The 25,694-nt window shown below is 41.0% G+C and overlaps 1 protein-coding gene across 3 annotated transcripts in view; it reads left to right on the top strand.

Moving 5' to 3' along the window:
* The window catches only part of LOC112117173 (protein Shroom2), a 191,483-nt gene that overhangs the window by 159,591 nt on the left and 6,198 nt on the right, over positions 1-25,694 (top strand). Inside the window, exons 6-9 of one of the 3 annotated variants that reach the window (XM_024215069.2) lie at positions 8,251-8,328; positions 9,222-9,971; positions 18,759-19,310; positions 21,642-21,819. In XM_024215069.2, the coding sequence (XP_024070837.2) occupies positions 8,251-8,328; positions 9,222-9,971; positions 18,759-19,310; positions 21,642-21,819 (1,558 nt within the window). The remainder of the gene's footprint in view (positions 1-8,250; positions 8,329-9,221; positions 9,972-18,758; positions 19,311-21,641; positions 21,820-25,694) is intronic. The other 2 variants (XM_024215070.2, XM_024215071.2) reach the window with 2 other exon arrangements.

Here is a 25,694-nt window from a genome sequence, read left to right on the forward strand (position 1 = left end):
ACAAAATGATCCATTCTGGTGATTGCTCATGGACTTCTGTAGGACACTTCTAAAAAAATGATTTAAGCCCAACCACGCATTTTACACACCTGTGAACAGTGATAAATTAGACCACTGCTATCTGCTCTGAGTGCACACAGGTCTCCTGTTTCTGTTTGTTGCTCTGATCAGGAATGTATATTTTTACACCATTGGAATTAATCAACTTTTAAATTGCAATTAAAATGTGCAACATGTGCCCAGAGTTCAACTCATACCATTCTCAAGACACATCTCCAGTGTGGCAAATTTTGCATGGTACTCAGGCACTGTATGGCAAATGTTTAAAAATCAAATCTGTGTTGAACCAAAAGCCTAAGTGAACCGAGGGTCGTGGTGGATTTATCTCTATCTCTGATAAATTTTAAATCAAGCTTGGATGTTTTTCCAAAAGCTGTGCTCTAGGAATTCTTTTGGGGAAGTTCTATGGCCTGTGTTATACAGGAGGTCAGGACTAGATGATCATAATGGTTCCTTCTGGCCTTGGAATTTATGAATCTGTGAACAAAATACTTGCTCAGGCTTCGAGGGACAATCAAGAAAAGCAAGATCCAGAGATTCTGCCAGTGACCATTGAAAGCAGAGTCCCTAGCACTGAGTGCTGACATGACTCCACAGATGTCATCTGTTAAGATGGGATATGGAAAAGTTGTCTTAAATAACAGAGTCCAATGCCATGTAAAGATTTAGACATGGCCAGTTATACGTGGAGGGGATTGCTTCCAGAGGAGTCCACTTCCTTCCTTTCTAGGCCAGGAGGTTATTGCTGCAATATTTTATTTGGTTTATTTTCTTTCAATTTAGAATAAGTAGAAAGCACCCATGCCAGGCTATGAGTGCCCTGCCAGTTCTTTAGAATTACAAAGCACAAATTCAGTACCATCGGCTCATCCCTCCTACCAAGCTGCAGCACTTACAAACACCAGCACCCTCATACTTCAATCTGTATGTCTATCCCCCCTAATTTTTTTTGCAAAAGCCAGATAAAACAAATGGGCCCTGCAAAGCCAGCACATCTTTCCATAGGTTGCAATGCATTGCAGAGCCCCAGAACGTTTATGGAGAACATGCTGCAAACAATTACTGTTAAATCAAGGGATATCCAGAATCAGGAACTCTCCTTCACAACTGTGGCAGTGTATGCTGGGGAAAGAAGTAGTCTCTCAGGTATAAAGATGATCTGGTATATGAAGCTTTTGATGATGGTGATTGGTGATGGATAAATAAGGTGACCATGGATCATTGGCCTAAATGGAGGCAAATTTATGGATGTTACTTGTATGTATAAAATTTATTTAAGCCGGCAATATTAGAACTGTGTCAGTTCTTTTCTCTTTGAAAATTTACGTAGCTGAAATGTTTGGGATTTTATTTTTGCCAAAGCCATCAAAATGTACAATGATTAAATGGATTTTGTTCTGCACTAAGCAGTAAATCAGCAATGCCTTTACAGTCATATTGTCAAAGGATTAAAAATCTCTCTCGTTGTGCCACATGGTAGCTGGAATATTTATTTGAACCTCATTTTATGATAAGGTTGTTTTCTATTTACAAAAGGTGAATTTTCCAGTGGTGTTTATAGTTTCTTTTGCAAGTTTCTGTGGACTTTATCTCTGCAGCGCCATATTTTGTGTATTTCTTTCTACAGAGCAATTAAAATTTTAAATCAGCCTCTTTTTAGTGGACTTCTTGGTACTTACCCTAATGTAACACTTTGCAGGTTCTTGCCACAGGGTTCTTCTGGTGCTTGAAGCTTTCTTTCTTTTCCTCCTTTCTGAACAGTAAGATCAAATCTCTTCAGGGTAAAGTGATTAGCATGTTTTGCATGAGAACCCACCCACCCTGAATGTAAATGATCTCCCATGCTGAATGCAGCTACCTTCTCCCCATAACCATCCTGTATGCCACTGTAAAATGTGTGTTTACTTTCATAGAAACTGTATGAAGGCACATATGCAGTCCCATTAAACTTTACCCCACCAATTGGAAACACCGCATTCCTTAAGTCATCTACACTGTAACATTTTAAATACTTTTTATTTCATTTTATTTTGGAGGATGACAGTACTATTTATCAAAGCATTCATTGTGGTACAAGCCAAAGGATTGTTAAGAACATCTCATCAGAAATTCTAAAACACAAATGATTTTTGGATGTGTAAACATGTCAACTTAATAGTGCGCTGTGTCCTGTTCACTTTCACCTGCAAAAACAGTTCCAATTTGCATGTCAAGTTTAATATAAACTTTGCAGACTGGCTGCAGCAGTGCATGCAATTCACATCTTTGGACCCTCTTATGTTGTGATCTTGACTTTCTGTGTACCCCATCATTGCCATTATGTAGTATGTTATGACCTATGTTAATAAAAAGAAATCAGAGAGCTTAAAGGACTTTCTGGCATCACGAGTGAGCATAAAAAAAATCAAGCTGTACATCAGTTACCTAGATGAGGAACAATGGTTGTTACTTTTGTCAGACATCGGTATTCAGTACCTAGGGCCTAATCCTGCAGCCCTTACTCTTGTGAGTATTTCCATAAAAGTCAGTGGGACTATTTAAAAGCCCAGCCCCACTCACATTGAACTCAACAGGGAAACTCTGATTCTCTAAGTCAGCGTTGCGAGATCCGACCAGATGTGAGTAAGGATTATTGGATCCGGCCCTTAAATCCGAGGGCGTGATTCTCATTTACACCAAGGCCACGCCACTCTAGTAGTGAAAAGGGTCCTTCAAGTAGAGTAAATATATAAATTTGTTTTTTAAATATAATTCACTCCCACTTCATGGCACCTCAGAATTAACGTGTTCTGTTCATTCCCTCTGAAGCACCTGGCACTGGCCACTGTCAGAGACAGGATATTGGACTAGATGAACCATTGGTCTGAACCAGTATGGCTGTTCTTACGTTCTCTAACCTGCCTAGAATGGCATGAAGTGGCCTTAGGGTGAATGAGAATCACGTCCTGAATTTTTTGGTGTTTTATCAGTTTTAAGCATCTTCTAGTAAAATGGGATGTTTACATTTTAAATAGTTAAAGAAACCAAGATAGAGAGAGATTTCTCATTTGATTGTAAGAGAGTTACCATTGTACTGATAAGCTAAAATGTCTCCTTCACAACTGTTATGGACTGTTGCCATGTAAATATCAATTTAAAGTGTAGAAATTCAAAATCATTTTAAAAGAAGGCACTTTACCTACCTTTACAAACTATTTTCCGAAGTAATTTTGTGCTTTATGCATTACAGACCCATAATATTGGCAAAAAACTTCTAAAATGTCATTTTTGAGTAATGAGTGTGAAAATGGCATCCATGCCTGCTCACCTTTTCTTTGTGCAATATTTAGGTTTAAAACATTACCTTAATTCTTAATTGCACAAAAATGGATTTTGTTTATCAAGTTTGAGCCCAGAATAGTGTTTACATATGACTGAAAAGCTGGGGTTATAGTGGAAGTGCTCTCAAAACCTTAAGAATAGTTGAGTGGACAGCACCAAAACAACATTCAGCTGCACAAGGAACTACTCATTTTACTGTTTTGTATTTGCAAAGAATCTTCATGAACTATACTTGTTTTATGGGTGTTTTTTCCCCGATTAGAATCCTTTTATTTGTGTGATTAAAAACTTCACGAGACACTGTCAAGGGTGGTACAGTAGGCCTAAAAATTGGTTTACTTTGGCAGTGCTGGTTGGCACAACCTTTGGAGTAATCTGAACCATTTGGGAAGGACTTACTTTCAAGGTCCTTTTTGATGTGCCTTTCATATTGAAAGGCAAGACCTTTCAGATAAGACATTTGTACAAGTAGGTCAACACACCAACTGTGACAGTGCCCATTTCAGTGATAAAACTTCATGAGCCAGATTCTCAGGCCTGGTCTACACTGGGCGGTGCGGGGGTGGGGATCGATCTAAGATGCGCAACTTCAGCTACGAGAATAGCGTAGCTGAAGTTGACGTATCTTAGATAGACTTAGAATCACTTACTTCGTGTCCTCACGGCGCGGGATTGATGGCCGCCGCTCCCCCATCGACTTTGCTTCTGCCTCTCGCCGAGCTGGAGTTCAGCAGTCGACGGGAGAGCTATCGGGGATCGATTTATTGCGTCTACACTACACACGATAAATCGATCCCCGATAGATCGATCGCTACCCGCCGATCCGGCGGGTAGTGTAGACATACCCTCAGTTAGTGATAATTGGTATAGTTTCATTGACTTCAGTTTATGAGGATCTGGCCAAAATGTGCATGCATTTCTATTTAAAGATCTGCAATAAGGGTGAGTTCAACACTAAAATATATGGTATATGAAAAGGGTAACAAAAATGGTCATTCATATGGTCAAATTTACATACAAGAGAAAAAATGCTAGGGGCTGGTCTTATGTGGCATGGCAAAGTCCACCAGAGGGATGTGAGCTGTAAAATGCTCTAACATGTTGCGCTTTGACTGCCCCATGTAGAGCCTGCTGGTGCAGCCTAAAAGGCACCTAATTCACATTAAGGTCATAGGAACCTGTTAGAGCGCAGCAGCATGGTCTACATGGGGCAGTTAGAGCACAACCCATCACATCTGTAACCTTTTGTAATCTTTATGTTGAAATGTTCCCAGTTAATATTAAGTTGTTAAAGAAAAGGGTGTAACAAAACCCAACTTAGTTTTCTAGGTCAGTTACAGAAAATTTATTTAGTAAAGGACCACTAGGCAACGCTTTGAATGATGCAACCAAAGTCTATTAAAAAGAAAAATGATTAGTTAACAAATAAGCAGGCAACTACCAATTATGTAAATACTACTATTCTACTCACACTCAAAGATGAAATGGTCTAGCAATGGATGATCAGCCTACTGACAATGGCATGAAGGAGAGCCTTATAATCCTGAAGCCTAGCAGTAAGTACCCTTTTAAGGTTAATAGGAGCTCCCTTGCAATTTAGCAAAATTTACTTTTTATACTCCATTATAGTTCTAATTAGCATTAAACTACCCTTTACCATAATTATATTTCCGCCACCTTCTTAATGGCTCTTTGTTATCCATTATTTAAATTAACATTTGCACCAAAGTTCTTCTCATACTATCCAAATAGATAGCATTTTAATAAAACATTCACAATTTTCAAAAGCAATCATTAAAAAACCTTACTCGAACCAATTATAACCAAAAACATAATGGTAACATAACCTTGGGTTATGTCCTTGCTAACTCTTACTTTCCCATGACACTCTGTCTCCAACTTATCTCTGAGTTCTTTTTTTTTCTTCACTTTTTTTTACACTTTAACTAGTAGTAATTACTGTGGTGGCTGATGTCCACACTACCCTCCTTCTGTCGGTGGTGGGTGTCCTCACCAGGAGCATTTCCACGGACTGAAGGGAGACAGTGTGAGGGACTGAGAGCCCTGCTGCCCCTCAGGGCTTCCCGTTCCAAGCCTGGAGCAGGGAGAAAGTCTCCCAGGGCTTCTTGCCTCCACGCTCCCAGCCGGGAGTTGGAGGCAGCTGCTGGGAGCTTCTCGCCTCCGGTGCGGAGATCTGCGCCCGGAGTCCAGTCGGCTACCGTGCTTCTGGCAGGGAGCAGGGAGCCAGGACCCTGGGGAGCCACAGGGCTCCCAGCGGGGAGTGGGGAGCCCAGGAGGCAACCCAAGCTGGGGAGCCTGGTTGGCAGCCCAGTTTGGAGCAGAGACCCGGCAGCAGCCTGGCTGGGAGATGGGAGCCAGCTTTCTTGTCAATTTCACCGCTTCAATGGTAGCCCAAAACCTAACTTCTACTTATGTCTTAATCCAAACCATCCTATAGATTGTACACCCCTCTAGTGCCCTTTGCCGGCACCATGTAGACAAGCCCTAGGATTACCTGGTGTCCCAGATCCACAGAATGAGTGTTATGGCCCCTCAGCCTTGGAACAGTCTCTAGGAGGAGCCTCTCCAATGTGGCAGACTCCCCTGGGGATCTCGCTCTTCCTCCAGGATAAGCAACACAGTTTCACCACCTCCTTAGACTGGGCCTGCAGCACTCCTGCTTCATGCCGTGAGCTCTGTTCAGCTAGTCTAAATGAGACAGACCCTTGATAGAGAATTGTACACATTTTAGGGATCAGTGCACCTTTCCAAGCATTTGCAGTGACTCTTACACAGCATTGTGAAAACAGTAGGGTTTATTAGTCATCTGGAACACAGCAGAAGAAGTTCTTAAATTGGCATAGAGCGAAGTGGGCAAACTACAGCCCACGGGCCAGATCCGGCCCCTCAAGGTTTTGGATCCGGCCTGCGGGATTGCCCCCCATGGCGCCGTGGGCCCCACTCCATTCTCAGAAGCGGCCGGCACCACATCCCTTCAGCCTCCGGGGCAGAGGGCTCTGGGCATTGCCCTTGCCTCCAGGCACCAGCCCCCGCAGCTCCCATTGGCTGGGAATGGGGAACGCACGCGGAGCCCTCCGTCCCCCTTCTCCAGGGGGTGCAGCGCTTCCTGGAGCGGCGCGGGGCCGGGAACAGGGCAGGCGTGCAGGGAGCCTGCCCTAGCCCTGGTGTGTGCTGCTGCCATCCCGAAACCGCTTTAGGTAAGCGGCGCTGGGCCGGAGCCCGAACCTCTCCTGCACCCCACCCCCCAACTCCCTGCCCTAAGCTCCTGCCTGCACCTCGCACCCTGCCTGCACCCCAACCCCCTGCCCTGAGCCCCTTCCTGCACTCCACACCCCTCTTGCACCCCAACCCCCTTCCCTGAGCTCCCTCATACACCCCCACCCCTCCTCGGCTCCAATCCCTTGCCCTGAGCCCCTTCCTGCACACCACACCCCCTCCCACACCCTGCACTCTCTCCCGCATCCCAACTCCCTGCCCTGGCCTTGCATACAATTTCCCCACCCAGATGTGGCCCTCGGCCCAAAAAGTTTGCCCACCCCAGCATAGAGGAATGAAGATTAAAGCATAGTCCATTCTGGTTAGCTCAGAGCCCAACCGTAATCCATCAGACTTCCAGGTGTGCTTGCCTTCTTCCCGCAGTCCACTTTTAACCCTCCTCTGGACCTTTGTTCTCCCACTGGGGAAATGCTGCTTGGCTTCCTGCAGAGAGGGGGAGCAATCTATGGTCGTTGTTTGCTAGGTGTCAATGACAGGGCAATGGGATCTGCCATTGTATTCTGAGGAACTCCACTGATATGGGACTTAAGACCCAGACAGCTAGGCACCATTGATACCTGTGTCTTAGCCTGCCAGAGACCCCTAGGTAATAATGTAGCATATAGGGAAACTGTGGCCCACATAGGTTTCATACAAATATTACAAAATAATCCCACTTTTCCACACTTGGTGTGACCTTTTTGCTTGAAATCAGGCCTTTTGTTTGTTTCAGACACTGTCTGGTTTATCAGCCTTAGAAGGAAAGAAACATGAGGTTTTAGGGCATCTTAGTAAAATACAGAAACAAAATTATAGTACTACACTTATCAGCATGGCAAACCTTAGGTAACTGAGTCATTGTTTTACCTCCCACCATGACCTGCTTGGGAAAACACATCTTCAGCTGTTGAGAAAATTTGCAATGGCACCCATGCAACTTGAATTTTTCTACTTTGTCTCCAGACAGCACACTGAGGAACTAGTGATAACTTGATTCAGTTATCAAGTTTTCATGTTGTGACACAACATAATTTCAATGTAATTTCCAATATGATGTACTTGATGCAAGGGACTAAGCTCCAGGTGCCATATGGAAAAATGGAGGTTTGGTACCCTACTCAAAAAAAAAAAATTAATAATGGATGATCTTTATATTACCTGTACTAGGTTTTTCAACCCTCTGTTTTAAAGTATGGTATTTTGACAGAAAGGGGGTGAAAAACTCTGACATTTTGAAGTTAAAATAGAAATAAGCATATTTTGATCTGCCTTTTAAAAATGAAATCAAATATGAGTACGCACTATTTTTTAATGCCTGTGGAAATAACACCTGCAATCAGTAAAGGAAGGTTTCCAGTGTAGAATCATGCTGAAATCAATAGATTGATAAAGTCGCAATGTAACCCTTGATGTCAGATTTCATTTTGTTGTGTTTCATTGGTCAAGCATTCCAGTTTAGTTTGTTTATTTTTTTAAAGAAAACTTGTAGTCCCTCTTACACTTGCCCAGTCTCATTTCCAAATACAGATAACAAAACCTCCAGTGGCGCAAATGAAATAATATACTCTGAAATCTTTTACTTTTCTGTTACAGCTTCTTTTCTCAGCTCACAGTATCTCTCCAGCCTCCCCTAAGCAGAGAACAAACCTGCCTTCTTTCTAGGTCTCCGAGGTACTTTAACTTACTTTCTTTTCTGATGTGTCTTTCTCTGGTGAGGACAACTCAACTATACTTCTTGTGCTTGGCACCAGCCTTGAGTTGCTTCAACCTGGTGACTACAAAGCAAAGAGAAATATAGACCTGGAGTAAAACAAAAATATCTGTATAAGATGAGACAGGACTTGTTAGCCACAGCAATACTTCATGCTGTAAGGACAAAGACTCTATCTGATTTATTTGTTAAGCCTAATATAGACCTCGATCCAAAATATTGTACCTTTATTTTCTGTTTCTAAAAGATGTCTCTTCCCTCACCCTATCAGTACCACTGCATTTGATGCTTTTGTCAGTATGTATTAATTTTGCATCAGTAATTTATATCTGCAAATTTAAACCCCAAGATTATGTTAATTTTGCCATATGAATGAGGGCTGTGAATTATGATGTCTAGTATACTATTTTAAAATAATAGAGAGCGGACTTGTTTGGCAATCTGCATTTAGTTAGACACTGCATTCATTACTTACTTGGAAATTGAAAGAAATGTTAATTGAGTGTTGAAGGTCATACAAGGAAGCCATTCTTTTAATTTACACAAAAGTTAGAAGAAAATACTCTTGCATGTTCAGATATACCATGTGCATTGTAGTGCCTCAGGTAACTCAAGGCTATGTCACATTGCATGACACAACATAACCTAATTTAGACCGACATTGTGCTTTGACTCATCACATTACATTAGAAATACAATATTATATATATTTTAAAGTAGGTTGTAGCTGTTAGTTAATATTATATGGCAGACATAATCTGTCTCCAAGCTTCCCAGTACTTCTGTAGCAATACACAGGACGAAATAATAGCACAGTAACTGACTAATGATTTGATTTTTCTTCTGTTTCTAGGCAAGCTGAAACAGGATTCCCAGAAGATAACCCAGGAGAACAAAGGGCTCAGCTGGACCAAAATTTAGGACCCAAATGGAAGGCATCTGTTAGACCATTTCAAACAAGAGAACCTATTGTCTTGTCTCAAGAGAGCCGGGGAAGATCCGGGACATTGCCCAGTGATTACAGATACTCCCAGGAAAACGTGAATGAGAAAAGCAAGGATTGCAGCTTGCCCCTTCTCACTTATTCTGAGCCGCAGACACTGCAGGAGAGCCACTCCTGTCTGCCACAAGGCAGAGGAGAGGAAAGTCAGTGGACAGAGCTGACATTGCTGAACAAGAGACGTGGACCTGTCCCTCAGAGGCCTCCCCCACCCAAACGAGATAATAAATACAGGGGCCAGGACAATTCCACCTCACTCAGCATCTCTTCAGAATCGCTGCTGGCAGTACCCAGGAAGCCCATTCAATCCATTTCCCCCAGCTCTGGTGAGGTAATTACAGGTTACATTCAGAGTCCTGCAGCGTTCAATGGAAAACTAAAGAGCGCTCATCCTCAGGGGCTCCGGCAAACAGCATCCACAGAGAATGTATGTCAGCACTTAGAAGAGAAAGCACATCTTAAATCTGAACCTGTATTGTCTTCAAAGTATCGCTACCTTCAGAAACCTGGAATGGAGACGTCAAGGTCCCCTTCACCTCAGTTTGCTCCACAGAAGCTGACTGACAAGCCTCCTGTATCTGTCCAGGATGAGAACCCAGCAAGGTATTGTGCCTTTACAACTATGTGCCTTTTAGAAGCCCCTTCCCCATGTTAGGTTTTGTTAACAATTGGCTGTTACTTTTAGTGAAGAAGTGTGAAGAAACCGCCTTTGGGTCTATTCAGTATTAACCTTTCCAGCATGTCTTGCAAGTGACACACTTCTGTAGGGCAATAGCAACTGCTGCAACAAATATCTAAACCATATTTGAAATTCTAGTTAATTCCATTGCTATCATTCAACTGGTCTGTCTTGGTTTCTGCTGAAGGACAGTAGATCAATAGAAATGCTGCTCCGTTCTAAAATTTTAACTGGAATTTCCATTACAGAAACTATCTAAATGGGATGAAATGTTTGCCCAGCTATGGGGTGGTTTCTAACCCACTACATGCAGGGAGCTAAAACAATTATTGTGCAAGAAAATTGCATTCATTTTGGTGGCACCTATCCCAAAGGCTTACATGTGAGGTACGCTTATCTGCCAATTATGAATTTTGTGGGTTTTTTTTTCCCCTCCGCCAAATAAAAGTTTTTAATGCAGCTTGGCATTCCTGAGCAGTCTACTGATGGGTGCTAACAAGTGGTGTCACTTTTTATATCACCTGACTTGGAAGCTAATGTCAGAGAATGTAAACCAGTCTTCTCCCTCCCCCTACCACTCCTCCTTTCCCAATTTTCATACACTTTGTGTCTGATGTTGAAGTAAATATAAGCTGGTTTATAGTCTGCTGTATGGCATCCCATGCTGCCAATATCATAAACAGAGGCAAGGTGGGTGAGGTAATATCTTATCGGACCAACTTCTGTTTAGAGCTTGCACAGAGCTGCTCTTCAGCTCTGGGAAATGTACTCAGAGTGTCACCGCTAAATACAAGGTAAATACAAGCTTGTATTTACCTGTGACATTCTGAGGACATTTCCCAGAGCTGAAGAAAAGCTCTGTGTAAGCTTGAAAGCTTATCTCTTTCACCAACAGAAGTTGGTCCAATCCTCATCCACCTTGTCTCTCTAATATCCTGGGACTGACATGGCTGCAACAACACTGCATACAATGATGTCATAAACAGTCATTTTCCTGCTACATAATAAACCCTTCCAGAAGGCTCAGGAATATAAGTTTTCATTAAAAACTTAATATGACATTATAATTCATGGTTGAAAAGTGGAAACAAACGATACTCGTTAAATGAGTATTGAGGTTGCTATGCTGAGTGAAAGAGGCATATTTTTCTTTAAAGGTCAGCAATGATATATATTTTTTCCAATATGTTCCCAGTGCATTCTCTGTGTGCATGTCCGGTTATTGTCCACAGTAGCAATATAGATTTATCCGTTCTATTTTCAGTTTTTCAGGATCAAAAATGGCATTTGTAAAATGAAAGCATTTTTGACACATTGATGTTGCTGCTGCATGTTTTCTAGATTTTTTGGCACCTCATGATTTTCATAACATGTGACTTCATAGCTAGCAAATTACCTTTTCCTTTTCTGAGCACCTTTTGTGGCAAAAATTTGTTGTTTTTAATGAAGCCTCTCTAGAAGACAGTATCCTTCAATCATCATTTGTTTTATCTTAGTAAAGAACTTGAGGACTCCAGAAGGTTAAAATTTTGTATGCATGTGTAGTGTGGGTTTTTCCGGGGGAGAGGGGGAAGAGGTGGTGGTTGTTTTTTTTAAGCACAAGAATTTGGTGAAATACTTGCACTGTAATCCACTAATTATAAATTGCTATAATTTGTTTCTTTAAAGACCTAGTATTTTCTTTGTTCAATATAAGGAAATTCAGGTACTGAAAACTACATCTCAATGCTGTGATGGTTACATCAGAAAGCAAAATAAGGAAACGTATTCAATGTATTTATAAATGATTTGGAAAAGGGGGTGAACACAGGGCTACATTTGCAGATGATACAAAATTACTCAAGATAGTTAAGGCCAAAGCTGATGGCAAAGAAATCTCTCTTAACTGGTCGACTGGGCAAAAAAATGGCAGATGACATTCAATACTGATAAGTGCCAAATAATCCATATTGGAAAACATAATCCCAATTATACATAAAAAATTATGGGGTCTAAATTAGCTGTAACCACTCAAGAAAGAAATCTAGGAGTCATCATGGATAGTTCTCTGATAATATCTACTCAGTGTGCAATGGCAATGAAAAAAGGGAACAATGATAGAAACCATTAGGGAAGGGATAGATGATAAGACATAAAATATCATAATGTCTTTATAAATCCATGGTACACCCACACCTTGAATATAGTATGCAGTTCTGGTTGCCCCATCTCAAAAAAGATATATTGGCATTGAAAAAGGTACAGGGAAGGACAACAAAAATTATTAGGAGCATGGAACAGCTTCCATGTAAGGAGAGATTAAAAAGACTGGGACTATTCAATTTAGAGAAGAGATGGCTAAGGGAGGAGATGATAGAGGTCATAAAATCATGAATGATGTAGAGAAAGTGAATAAGGAAGTGTTGTTTACCCCTTCACATAACACAAGTACAAGGGGTCATCCAGTGAAATTAATAGACAGCACATTTAAAACAAACATAAGGAAGAACATCTTCACACAATGCACAGTCAACCTGTGGAACTCATTGCCGGGAGATGTTGTGAAGGCAAAAAAGTTTAACTGGGTTAAAAAAAGAATTAGATAAGTTCATGGAGGATAGGTCCATCCATAGCTATTAACCAAGATGATCAGGGATGCAACCCCATGCTCTGGGTGTCCCTAAATCTCTGACTGCCAGAAGCTAGGGCTGGCAATTTTGGTTGGACATATTCCTGGAGGTTTCATCAAATTACATAATCTTTAATTAAGGATTAATCTTTAATACCTGGACAATCCTAGAGGGTTGGCAATCCTACTGGGACTGGACAACAGGGGATGGATTATTTGATAATAGACTGTTCTGTTCATTCTCTCTGAAGCATTTGGCACCAGCCACTGTCAAAAGACAGGATACTGGGCTTGATGGACCATTGGTCTGACCCAGCATGGCTATTCTTATTACAATAAGTGAAATATAGCATATGATCTCCAATCCTAGGCACAATGGTGAATTACAGTAATGAGTTCCTTCCCGTACTGCATTGTGAATAGATATTGAAGACTACATGGTAAATTAAGTTTATTTGGCATTGCCTTTTTACACAACTTTAATGTTGATGTGCCTGATTATATGCACATATATTGGTTGACATTTTGAAAACAGTGTATGGGGATTTAGCCGTACATCTTCCATTAACACTTTAAAAATCTCCACCGCTGACCTTGAGTATGTATACAATTTATTGTCCTCAAATTACTCACCTAATGAAAGTTACTGTAACAAGAGGGAAAATGTGTGTCATATCTCTGTTCTCTATTGTACTTATTTCATAAGTGGAATACATTGAGTAGTTTAGCATTCAATTTAACAATGATGCTTAACACTTTCTGATTCCTTGCATGCCAGTTTTCAGGAATGTTAGTGTGTGTACTGTAGGCTCCTAGTGTCTGGTACTGTTAATATGCATCTGTCTTTCTGTAGGGAAGATATCTTGCTGATAATGTAAAGGCATGGCAATTTCTGCAACATCTTAGCTAGAATTATTTTATTGCATGGAGAAATACACTGTACTTATGGTGTGTAAAATATAGTTATAATTGAAAAACGTTCTTAAAAGAGTTAAGGTTGAAAGTGTATTTCTGAGTATTTCCAGTAAAATTACACTTTTTTAACCAAATACTCTTAAAAAATGACACAATCGTTAGTAATTTTGGAATGTAATAGTTCTCCACTGCCATATAATTCTCCTTCATTTACCATTGCCCCACCTGACTTACACTGCCCATTCAACTATAACTTTGAATCCTTAAATTTGCACACACAAAAATGTCAGTTACAAAATAAAGAGCAGGAATATTATAGTCCAATTTATATTTAAGAGATACATTTCCAGTAAACTATTGAATAGCTTGCTACCAAAAAAAATCTTGTGTGTATTACCGGTAATTTCTAAACAATATAATTAATATGATTCAATATCCAAACTTGTAAGCAATCCTCTTCTGCATACATCTCCATACCTTTGCAGGTCCCTTTACCTCCATGTCAAAATTCTCTCCCCTTTCCACATACTTATATAACCATGCAAGATCCAAAAACAGCTTATCACACACAAAACACCTTATCAGTCATTCCACTCTTTTTATTCCTATGTACATTCTTCTAGTCCACCATCACCTAATACTGTGAGAAAACCTTCTTCAGTGTTCATGTGGCTTCATGGATTTTTAAGGCAGAAGGGACAAACTAGTCTGACCTCCTGTATATCACAGGCCATAGAATTTCACCCAGTTACCTACCCCAGCATTGAATCTAATAACTTGTATGCCCTGGGATTATGCCTCTTTGGAACTCTTGACTATATATTTAGACTAAGATTGCCATGGGGATTTGGATGCCCAATTTCCACTAATCTTAATGAGATTTGGGTGTCCATATCCCTTAGAGAGTGTGTACAATCTGTCGTAATGTGTAAAATCAGTTGTATGCTCTCAACAGCATATTTCATTATAGAACAAAACAAGGCGGCAAAGTTAAGTTTGCATGAGTAGTGGAAGTCATGGGGCACTAGGGAGCAGGCTGGTTCCCTTACCTGTACATCTTGCTAGTCTTTTAACAAGTATAGAATTTTTGTCAGGAGAGCGCAGTTTGGGGTAGGAGGGAGCCTTGGCTGGACTCCATTCAAGCACTCTTTCAACCTGAACTCTTCAACTACATTTTTGTTTGTTTGTGAATTTCCCTGTTTTCTTAATGGGCACCAAAAATGTAAATTGGATTAGGACGTAGGGAGAGGAGGTGAGGAAACCCATGCTTCAACAGACAGGGTCTCCCACCCAAACCTGGCTCCTCTTCTGCAGATTTCAGCACGTCCATGGGAGGTGTGTGTGCAGTGGGGAGTAATATCAAGGCAGGGTATGAAGGGGTGTGGAGAAGAGGGGGGAGCTTTCATCACATGAGCAGCTCTAGGCATTTAATGTATTCTAGATATTTAACTTGTATAAGACGCCACCTTTCCATCCATCCATGGATGCATACCTTCCCCAATTTCCCTGCACCCACCTTCCGTAATTCCACCTCTCCAAAGTCTGCTGTCCTCTGCCCCCACCTCCATGGCCTCTGCCCCTTAGAGTGCCCTAGTATCTCCCTTCCACTCCCCATGCTCCTCCCCAGGTCCTTTGCACTCCGATCGATACCTCCTCAAGGTCTCTGCACCTGTGTTTGTGCCTTCCCTTGCACATACATTCTCTGTGCTTCCCCCAGTCACTTTCAACCTCATTCCATTTCTTTTGCCCCTGCCCTCCTCCCCTTCAGTCATCTCCTCCATATTCTGCCAATCTGCTTCCCCCTACTTTTACTCCTGAGGGAATTCTGTGCCAAAAAATTAAAAATTCTGCACACAATATTTTAAAATTCTGCAAATTTTATTTGTCAAAATAACACTACATAATCATGCTAGTTTCAATTATTTTTGGTAATTTATTTCAAAATACCTGTCAGCAAGTATGTCTGTAACAATACAGACACACACAAAAATTCCCCCAGGAGTAGAGAGTTAAAGAAATCCCTATGACAACCCAGTTCCTGTTTCTCTGCCCCCTCCCCAGGGCCCAGCTGGGGGGCCAGACACTCACACCCCATTCCCCCCAGAGCCCAGCCCTGCCCTGCCTCCCCAGAGACCAGCCATGCCCTCCCAGCCCAGACACTCACACCTCCTTCCACCCAGAGCCCAGGCATGGGGCCCTCCCTGGCCCAGACATGTATACCCTCTACCCCCCAGAGCCCAGCCTCGTCCTCCCCCCAAGCCCAGACACTTGAACCCTCTACCCCCCAGAGGCCAGGTATCCAGAGGGAGAAACAGCCTGATGTTGGGTCCCAGGCTTGCACAGAGTTTCCTGCACACCGCGTCCTTTCTTCTGCAGCTGCTGGGAACCCTCCAGTTCCCTCCCACTTCCCCCTGGCATTGTCTTCTATTTGAGAGCTGCGCTCTTCCAAGTCCAGCAGCCCCTAGTGGTGGCCAATATCTCTGCAGCTCATTTCAGGGTTGGGGAGGAAATTCTGCACGCACACCATTTTCTGCAAAATTCTGCATTGCGCAGTGGCACAGAATTCTCCCAGGAGTACCACTTTGTGCCCCCCTCATGCCTAGTACATGGTCATTCAAAAAGCAGGGAAGAAACTTACCGCCAATCCTTCTGTGTGATCCCCACCCAAGCCATGTCTCTTCTGGTCCTTTGTCCCCTGCTCTATATCTGATTCTTTCTCCTCTGCGTTTCTCCTCGGTCTCCTATACCCCACAACCTCCATATTCCCCTTCGCACCACACACACATTAATTTAGGGCACTTCTGACTAAGTGAACTGTGGGGAAGTTTTAAAACCCCTTTATTTTCCAAATTCCTTTTCTGAATTTTCCTAAACTTCTGGGAAAATATCTATTCTCAAGTATAAGAGGCTGGATGCCAGATTTCCTGGGATCACTTTCATTTTTGAGGTCATTAGGAGAGAATAAAAACTGGGATTATGATGGGATGCTGGCTTCAACATTTACCACAGAGCAGCAACAGCTACTCTGTAATAATTTGTGTGTCCTTATGCTATGGAAACAATTATGCCATTTTGTGGGCTCAGCTTAGTGATAGCCACAAGTGTAGTTTATATGAGGATTTGGAATTTCATACAATAGATTAGGAAATATGTAATGGGTCTTATGGGTGTGTGTGTGCATGCATCAATTTAAACATGCTGCAGAGGAGATTTTCAAAAGCACCCAGCTTTCGTCTCTCTCTGTTCCCACTGAAGTCAACAGGAATTTTACCGCTGACTTCGGGTAGATTAGAGTTATGGTAATGCTTAGCACTCTAGAAAATCTCACCCTATATTTTTGATATTGGGCAGTGTGATAACACTATCACTCAACTGATGCTTGCAATTTTAGTGTAGAATTGTTGTCTTTCATTTTTAAGGTGGGTTTAAGGTTCTTCCGTGTGAAGTTTTGTTGTTGTTGTTTAAGAAAAAAAGAAATAAGGTCCTTTTTCAGCAAAGCTCTTAAACATGTTCTTTGTGCATAAGTCCAATTGAAGTCACTGGTTCTTAAACACATGCTTAGGTGATTTGCTGAATCATGAGCTGAGAGAGCTTGGAGCGAAAGACAGAGTTGAGTGTGAACTTTCCAAACTAACTGACAGTCTGAAAAGATCCTTACTGGAGAAGGATTTGAGGTGTGTTTTTCCCCCCCCTTTTTTTAAGAAGAATTCTTTTTTAGATCTATCAGAATATTGCATATGCAGTATAGTCAAAATATCATCTACATATGTCATTTCATATAGGGTTGAGTGAATGTGTGTAATATAGTCTGTACATTCATACAGACACAAATATAAATATATAGATTACAACTGCAGAGGAGTACAACATTGATTTATTTTCTGTTCACCATGAAAGTACAGTAAAGTATAGCTTTATTTTTAATTCTGGGACACAGCCAGACATATAGCCAAGGAGCTATATGTGTATGTCTCTCAGTCACTAATCTAAAAGAAAGCCAGCCAGCAGAAACCAGATATTTTAGCAATGTTCCTTTGCTGGGGCTAAACTTTCTAAACCCACAACATTAAAGCAATAATTTTAAACTTTCTTCAAACTTGAAACCACCCCGTCTGTGTTTTGGTTTTATACTGTACATACAGCGCACACACTCCAGTAGTATAAACAGCTGCGGTTGATCTAACATGTTATTTTCTCATTTAAAATCTAAATTACCATTAAAAAAAGACATGTTCTTGATTGAATATCTTGTCTTAAGCACAAGATAGCTCAGCAGTATGTATTCGAGGATCCCTGCAATAGGCTGTCACTGACAAAACAATGCAGAATTGAATATAATTAAGGCTTCGATTTAGTCATGGAAGTAACGGAATCCATGACTTCCAAAGACCTCCATGATTTCAGACAGCAGAGGGGGGGAGCCCTGCTGCTTCCCGCTGCTGCCCGGCCACAGGCAGCAATGGGGATCCCTGCCACTCCTGTCCACCGCAGGCAGCAGGGGGACCCCTGCCGCTCCCCACCTGTGTGGGCATGGGGGAATTCCCGCGGCTCCCGGCCTCGGCAGGCGGCCCATCCCCACTGCTCCCATCCACCTGTCAAGGACTGGTCACAGGCTTCCGTGAATTTTTCATTATTGCCCGTGACCTGTCCGTGACTTTTACTAAAAATATCCATGACAAAAACTAAAGCTTTAAATATAATTATTCTTTTATGAGTAGCTGTTTTTTCTTCTTCTTTCCCTCTCTTTTAAATATTTTTTCTTTTTTTCTATTTATTCAAAGATAAACTAGGTTCTGATTATGATGCTTTTAATTTTTTCATACAAAGTTTTAAAAAAAAAAAAAAAAAAACCTGCATTTTTCATACTCATGTTTTGAACTGTTTCAAGACAGTTGTAAGAATCGTACTTTGTCAGTCCTGTAGCCTGTAGAAAAGTCATGTTTTGTGTAGTGTGAGGCTAATGCTGGAGATCTGTATAAGTGAAATAATGGCTTACTTTTAAAATGTATGAGAAATGGCAGATCTCTAAGTTGAGGCTTTGAGATGTGATATGAGAAGAGATTTCCTTGTATTAATAAATTGATCTTTGTTAGCATACAGACTGACACCTTTTCCCTTTTTGTGGATAAGAAGCAGAATAAAAAGATCTTGAGTTTATAACAGTTAATTTCCCTTTCTTTTTTTCCAGAATTGAAAGAGTGATCGATAACAACACTACAGTAAAAATGGTTCCCATCAAGATAGTTCATTCTGAGAGCAATGCAGAGAAGGAAAGTCGCCAGAACCTCGTGAGCACCATGGAGCCTCCTGCCTTACCTAGTGGTTTGGAGAAGGACCAGATTAAAACACTCAGTACTTCTGAGCAATCCTACTCGCGTTTCTGTGCTTACACAAGGCGGGGCGTAGAACCAGAGCCTGAGAGCAAAACCAGACTTCCTGACTTGCAATCAGCCGAAGCACTTGGGAACAACTTGAAGGACAACGATGCCTCCATCCCTGTAATCAGCTACGTGAAGGCCAAAGAGAAGACCTTTGAAGACTGGAAGTCTGAGGAACTAGCCAGAGAGATTGTCGGAAAAGATAAATCTCTAGCAGATATTTTGGATCCTACTGTGAAAATAAAAACTACGATGGATCTGATGGTGGGAATCTTCCCTAAAGACGAACACCTCCTAGAAGAAGCTCAACAACGCAGAAAGCTCCTACCAAAAGTTCCTTCTCCAAAAATTGCAGAGGAAAAGTGAGTAAAGTGTTTCCATAATCCAGTGACCTTTCCCCTGTTGCTGTCCAACATTGTGTTTCTCCCTTAAACATTTAAGGATCCTTCTTCATACTGTTAATTTTTAGGTTTTCCCATTAAAATGATGGTTTTGGCAGTGTCATTTATTGACCAGACCAATAATCAAAGGAGCAAAAATTAGGGTCCTATTACAAAGAACATACATGTATATAAATAAATATTTTACACCATAACTAACTCGTAAAAAGTTACGAGTTAGTTATGGCGTAAAATATTTATTACATTACACCACAACCAAACTGGGAAAAGCTAAACAATCACATAAGGGAGTTTGGGAAGGAATAATTAGAATTCTATCATGAGACATTTCTCAAAGGCTTTAGAAATTTCACTAAAACCATCCAGTGTGATAGGGTCCAGACAGGAAAAGGAGCAATGTTTTAGTATTTATAATATCAATAAGGCTTACAAAGAAAACTTAAAATGAACATAGATAATATAAACTGGATCAAAGTAACCAGTTATTACCTAGTTGAGAATGAGAACAGCATAGTAAAATATAACAAAAAAGCAGTTGAATCATACAGATCTTTGATCTCTGAGTGTTGGTGTAATTTCAGATATAACTTTGTCCTGAAGTTTGATGAGATGCCTTATATTGTGTAATGCCCTGAATGTGGTAGCCTGAAGGGTGGTTATAATCAATACACTGTGGAAACTTTTAAAAACGATTTCTAACTGTTCTCACAGGTAATGGCTCTGAGGTCTTTGTAGTGCTTATTAAAGTGGAACTTGAAGGCTGTTGCATCAAAATTTCTGCCTGTGTGAGACAAACTTTGTTTAGGTTTCTCTCACATTAATGGTGAAGGCTTCTCAATACTAAGGTTTTCTTGTGTGTTAGTGGACAGATGCTGACATCACAAAATTTTTCATCGCAGTTGATATTAACTGGCATCCTTGTGAGCAATCTCAGCAGACACACATTCCTAATCTCAGAGGCAGTCCCTCCAGGTTGAAGCCTCAATACTGGATGGGGTTATGGAGAAGCTTGCATTGTCACTGTCCTTGTTATAGCTGGTATCTGGATCTAGGGAAGCAGTCATTTTCTAGAGCTGTCAACAATCATGCACACTCAGGAACACAGGCATTGCCATACTGGATCAAAGCAGTGGTTCTCAACCTATTTACCATTGTGGGCCACATATGCAGTTCTCTGTGTTGTGTGCCACATTCACACAATATATATACTACCTGTATGGCCCTGCAGATGTCACATGGGCCGGATCTGTGTCCTGATTGGGCCGCAAGCAGCCCGCGGGTTGAGAATCACTGATCTAATCCAATATTTTACCTCCAACAGTGACCAACACCAAGCACTACAGAGGAAGATGCAAAAAAGCCTGTAATAAATAATTGTGGGATAATCTGCCCTCGGGGAAAGTTTCTGCCTGACCTCCAATAGTTAGAAGCCACTCTATGTCCAGAAGCATGGAAGTTTATATCCCTTCTAAATGTCTTGGTTTTGTTTTACTATTATAATACTGGATATTCTTGTTACTTATGTAAATGTCTGATCCTTTTGTGAATCCTGCTACTTCCATTGAATTAATTTGGCGCTGGAGATAGTCATGCTTGCGTAACAATGTGCCAGTCAAGAGATAGGGGAGTTTTAAGCAGGTCATTAACAATGTCCTAATTCTTTCATTTTAAAAATGTTTACTACATGCATTTTGAAAATTCAGTACTGCTTCATCAGCTATTGTATTTTTGGTATTGTTGATCATTGCTAATATTTCTGTTTTTATTACTCTACTTCCTGAGTCTCTTAAAATCCCCTAAAGGCCACTTTTCAACTAGTCAAAAGAGTGTTGCATAAAGTAATAGGATCTTTAAGGTTCATAGTAGAGAAAATGAAATGTGATCTGCTGCATTTTCACCAAAAGATGTGTTTTGAGGATTATGGAATCACTAACCAGTGAGAGCACAGATGTAGACAAAACCACTGCCTTCATACCAATGCCTGTGTAATCAAGAATAGTAAATGATGGTTTAATCACTGATACAAAGTGCAATTAAAAGACAGACTGAAAATAAATGCTTTCATCTGGAGGTTTTGCTAGTTCCTTTTAATTGCGTAAATTGATAACTAGCTTTGGTGACTGACGGTGTGGCAATTTTTCCTCAGACATTTGACCCTGCATTGTTACCATAGTTATCATCTTTCCATTAAACAGTGCATTTACTTGGCAAAATGATGGGTTTGAAAGATTGTTCTCTCTTTTCAGTGCTCAGGATGTCAGGCAGTTAATTAAAGTTATGACTTTTTACCAGGAAAGAGGAGCAGGGCATGCCTTCTGCCATCTCCTTGACAACCAATTCCACTTACTACAGCACGTCTGCACCAAAAGCAGAATTGCTGATTAAAATGAAGGACATGCAGGAGCAACAGCAGCAGCAGAGCGAAGAGGATTCTGAAGATGAGCTTGATCATGACTTGTCAGAAAAGAAGGTAACACAGTTTTGCACTTTGAAATATTTAATAGGATTTTCAAACCTGGTTGTCAAAAATTAGGCTGCTAAATCCACAGTTAAGCATCTAAATAAGAGACCTGGTTTTAAGCCAGTGGGATTTCCTGGGTGCTCAGCAGTTTTGAAAGATCAAGTCGCTTATTTTTGTGTCTAGCTATGGACCTAGGAACTTAACTTTAGAAAGACAGACATATTTTTAAAATCTTTGTGTGAATGTTTTTGTCCTTCTCTGTAGAACCTTTCCACCTGAGAATATCTGTGTGTAAGAGACGTGTGCTTTGAGAAAGACTTGCTGAGCACCCACAAATCCCACTGGAATCAGTGGGCCCTTGGACTTCTCCAGGCTTTTGAAAATTAGGCCATCTGTCTGTCAATTTTTTTTTTACTGCTCATGAACTCAAGAGCCTGATAACATTGACTGGAGCTAAATAGGCAGTTTGGTGGGTGCTCGGTTCACGCATCACCATTAACCACAGTCCTGTACACACACACAGATCCCTGTGGCACCTTAGTCTTGACCTGCATAGTATTCCAGTCCCGAGAATCTGTGTGAAGTGGTGATTTTGTGGTTGTTGTACAGTGTCAGCTTAGTTAGATTGAGAGCACCAGATTCTCTTCATTTGGCACAAATCGAGTTTAACTTTGCTTCCCTGTCATGAGAAACTGGGGGAAACCATCTGTTGTGCTATTCAGCCATCTGTTTCTGTGTTAACAGTGGTCTAGTTTTAACTATATTTGCTTAAAACAGCAATACCAGGGAAGGAGCTGCCTTCAGTTCTGGGATATCTTCTTTAGTGAACGTAAACTGTCACGATCAACCTCCAGTATTCAGTTAGTAATCAAAACTGGTAGGAATGACCTTTAATTGAATAAAAGGGAAATTGTTTTTAAAAACTGTTCAGATATGTTAAGGATTCCATTGCAGTTTTAAGCAATTATTAGACTAGAGAAGAGCATTCATGATTCTTGCTTCATTTTATCTGGTCCGTGTAATGCCAATCATTGTGGTTTTTTTTTTTGTTTTCATTGATTCAGACAGAAAAATGTTCTGGTCATGTTGATTGAGGAAAAAGTACACAAGTTCGAAATTGAAACAGTTTTCTTTGACCCAACCAACAAACGACAATCCACAAGCTTCTCAGTCAAAATGTTCTTTATTTGTGGTGGTGTCTGTTTATATGAAAAACATATTTCCCCTTCATCACTTCCCCCACACCACTAAACACAGATTATACAGTCTGAGAAGTGTGTCCATGTCTAGTGTTACTAGACAGCCTCCCTCTCTCATGTCTGTGATGTACACATTCCTGTTTACTCACCCATCTGCTCCTTTGCATGCAGTGGAATGTGAGCTCTCAATCCAGCAGGCTTTCATCTGAGATCTCGTCATGCAGTGTATGCAAATCACAGTAAATGGGTCAAGCCGTCCTTATAAAACTGCCAAGATCTATAACATGGTCCAATTGCACATAACTGCCAGCTGCTGAAAAAAAGGACCTTTGGGGCCTGAAAGCTTGAATATTGTCATTTATTTGTCAGTCTACTAAAAGACACTGTATGCTTTGAACCTGTTTCTTAATTCATTGAAACTCACCAGTTCTATTATGGGAAATCATGCTTTTAGTCCAATCTAGGGATTCACGGCGGGTTTTCCAGGACCAGTTTACACCTGCCATTCTCTGTTTTTGCAATATACTTGCTGTCCTCTTATTTATTTAAAATAATAAAATGATGATGAACACTCAGGATGGGTGTGGGAATTTTATGCAGAGAAATTGCGCACATCTATTACAAATAATTAGAGACAGTCTCCCTAATAAATGAAATGTTGTGGTCATGTAAAGCAATATATTTATTGAGGAACAATATGATTAGCACAAATATAATAATATAAATGGATTTGAATAGATGTAGGGAGGTAATAAAAGGGACCTTGAAGTTATATTGGGTTTGAAAAATCTACCCATGGCAAGTGGGAGGTTTTCTAGTCTTTTCAGACATGAATCTAGTGTGAAATGAGGCAGAGAACTGAGTGCAAACCCACAAGTGTAAACCCAGTGTAGTGCTGACTTCCTAAGCCTGCAGAGAGACAGTACAATTGCCTCTGCTGCTGCTAATAGCTTCCCTTTGCTAAGCTGCTGCTGAGTGAAATTAACAAGGATCCAGTCAGTTTCTCTGCTATTATTTAAAGTAACAAGAATTGCGGAAAATCAGGTCCATATTAGCAGGGCAATATAGCACAGAGTATGACTATATTTAATCATGCATCTTGTAATAAAATAGTAGGATTATTAAATTGCATGGCTTCCTAGGAAATAGGACTACAGCAGCCTGACCCAGTTAATACAAATCAAACTTCATTTGCATTTAGGAGGGAACAAAAAATCAAATCGTTCAGATTAATCAGTCAGTAGAGCCTGCATCTGTAAAACTGCTTACTACCTTAATCTTTTGGACACCCAGACAAACAGATAACCCCAATACAGATTAACCTGGCCTGAGAATATTAAATCAAAACAGGATAGAGCCAGCCCAGATAATCCATATGTTTGATTTCAGAAGTACTCTTTGTTAGGTTTTAAGCTACAGTTGGCCTCTGTTAGTAGGGTGGCTGAGTTACAGGTGGTTCCCAAAACAAACTGTCAATGCTTTCTCTGTGTAACTCTGAAAATGGCTATACCTTCCTATGTACGGTGTAAGGGTCGGTAACACATTCCTGGGAAACAGGGATGGGTTTCTGTTTAATTGTACGTATTCAATTGGTTGGTTGAAATCAGAGTTCCTGACAAGTGTGCCATGAAATAAAGACACTTAAAAGAAAAACAAACATGTAAAGTGGTATTGCAAAGTAATTACCATCTTAGACAATATAGCCTGCATTAGAAATTGACGCTATCACGTGAAAAATGATTACTATTTACAGAAAGATGAGGCATGCTGTTGTCTTTTACAGGCACACAAGACCCCTGCCCAAAGGAAGAATTTTTTTAGGAAGGCAGCATGGTAACAACAGAGAACACAGTCGGGAGACTGGGGCTCTAGTTTTGCTCTGGCAGTGACTCACTGCATGGCCAGGGGGAAGTCTGTTTCCCTCTCTATCAAATGGAAATAATACTTACCTCACAGGGATGTTAGGGGCTGCGTTTTTGGGGTACTCTGAGACCTTTTGATGGAAGGTGCTGTAGAAGTACTAATTATTTGAGCCCCATGTTTTTCACAAATACAAAATAGCATGAAATAAAAGGGGGAAAAACATAAAAAATTACATAAAATGAAAAATTCACCCCACAGCAGTGGCTTCTGCAGCCGCTGTTCTGCAGAGTTGGTGCCCGGCTTCCCACTCCAGGCATTGCTACCTGGCACATGGAATTGCAGCATCACTCACATTTGGCCTGGCCCCCCCTCACATGATGACAGAGTGGCAGCTGGGCCACACTTGAGCAGTGCTACAACTCTGTGCGCTAGGTCACAATACCGGGAGCTGGGCCGTGCCTGGCAGGAAGTAAAAGATTCCAACAGCATAGTAGGCCATGTGTTAATATTAGCCTAGCATGTGGAAGACTAGCTTTTTATGCCCATATTTCGCTTAGCACCATCAGCCTCCACCTCAAGAATGGTTATGCTTGAGAGTGCTGTGGGGATAGTCTTTGAGGAGGAGAGAGTACTTTTGCTACTCAGTAATCGGCTTTTGAAAATTTGAAGCTGATCTAAGGGGTAGCAGTAGTGAGCTCCAAAGGACGTCTTGTCTTCTGCCATGGTGGTGAATTGCCAAAGGGTGGGCACTCAAGCTAAGGGTAATGTAGACCTAAGTCCATCAAAAGTTTGTGTCCTGATATTTTGAATCCAGAACACTAT

This window comes from Terrapene carolina, unplaced genomic scaffold (genome assembly GCF_002925995.2).
Source record: "Terrapene carolina triunguis isolate 2854851 unplaced genomic scaffold, T_m_triunguis-2.0 Scaffold22, whole genome shotgun sequence".
Taxonomy (NCBI): Eukaryota; Metazoa; Chordata; order Testudines; family Emydidae; genus Terrapene; species Terrapene triunguis.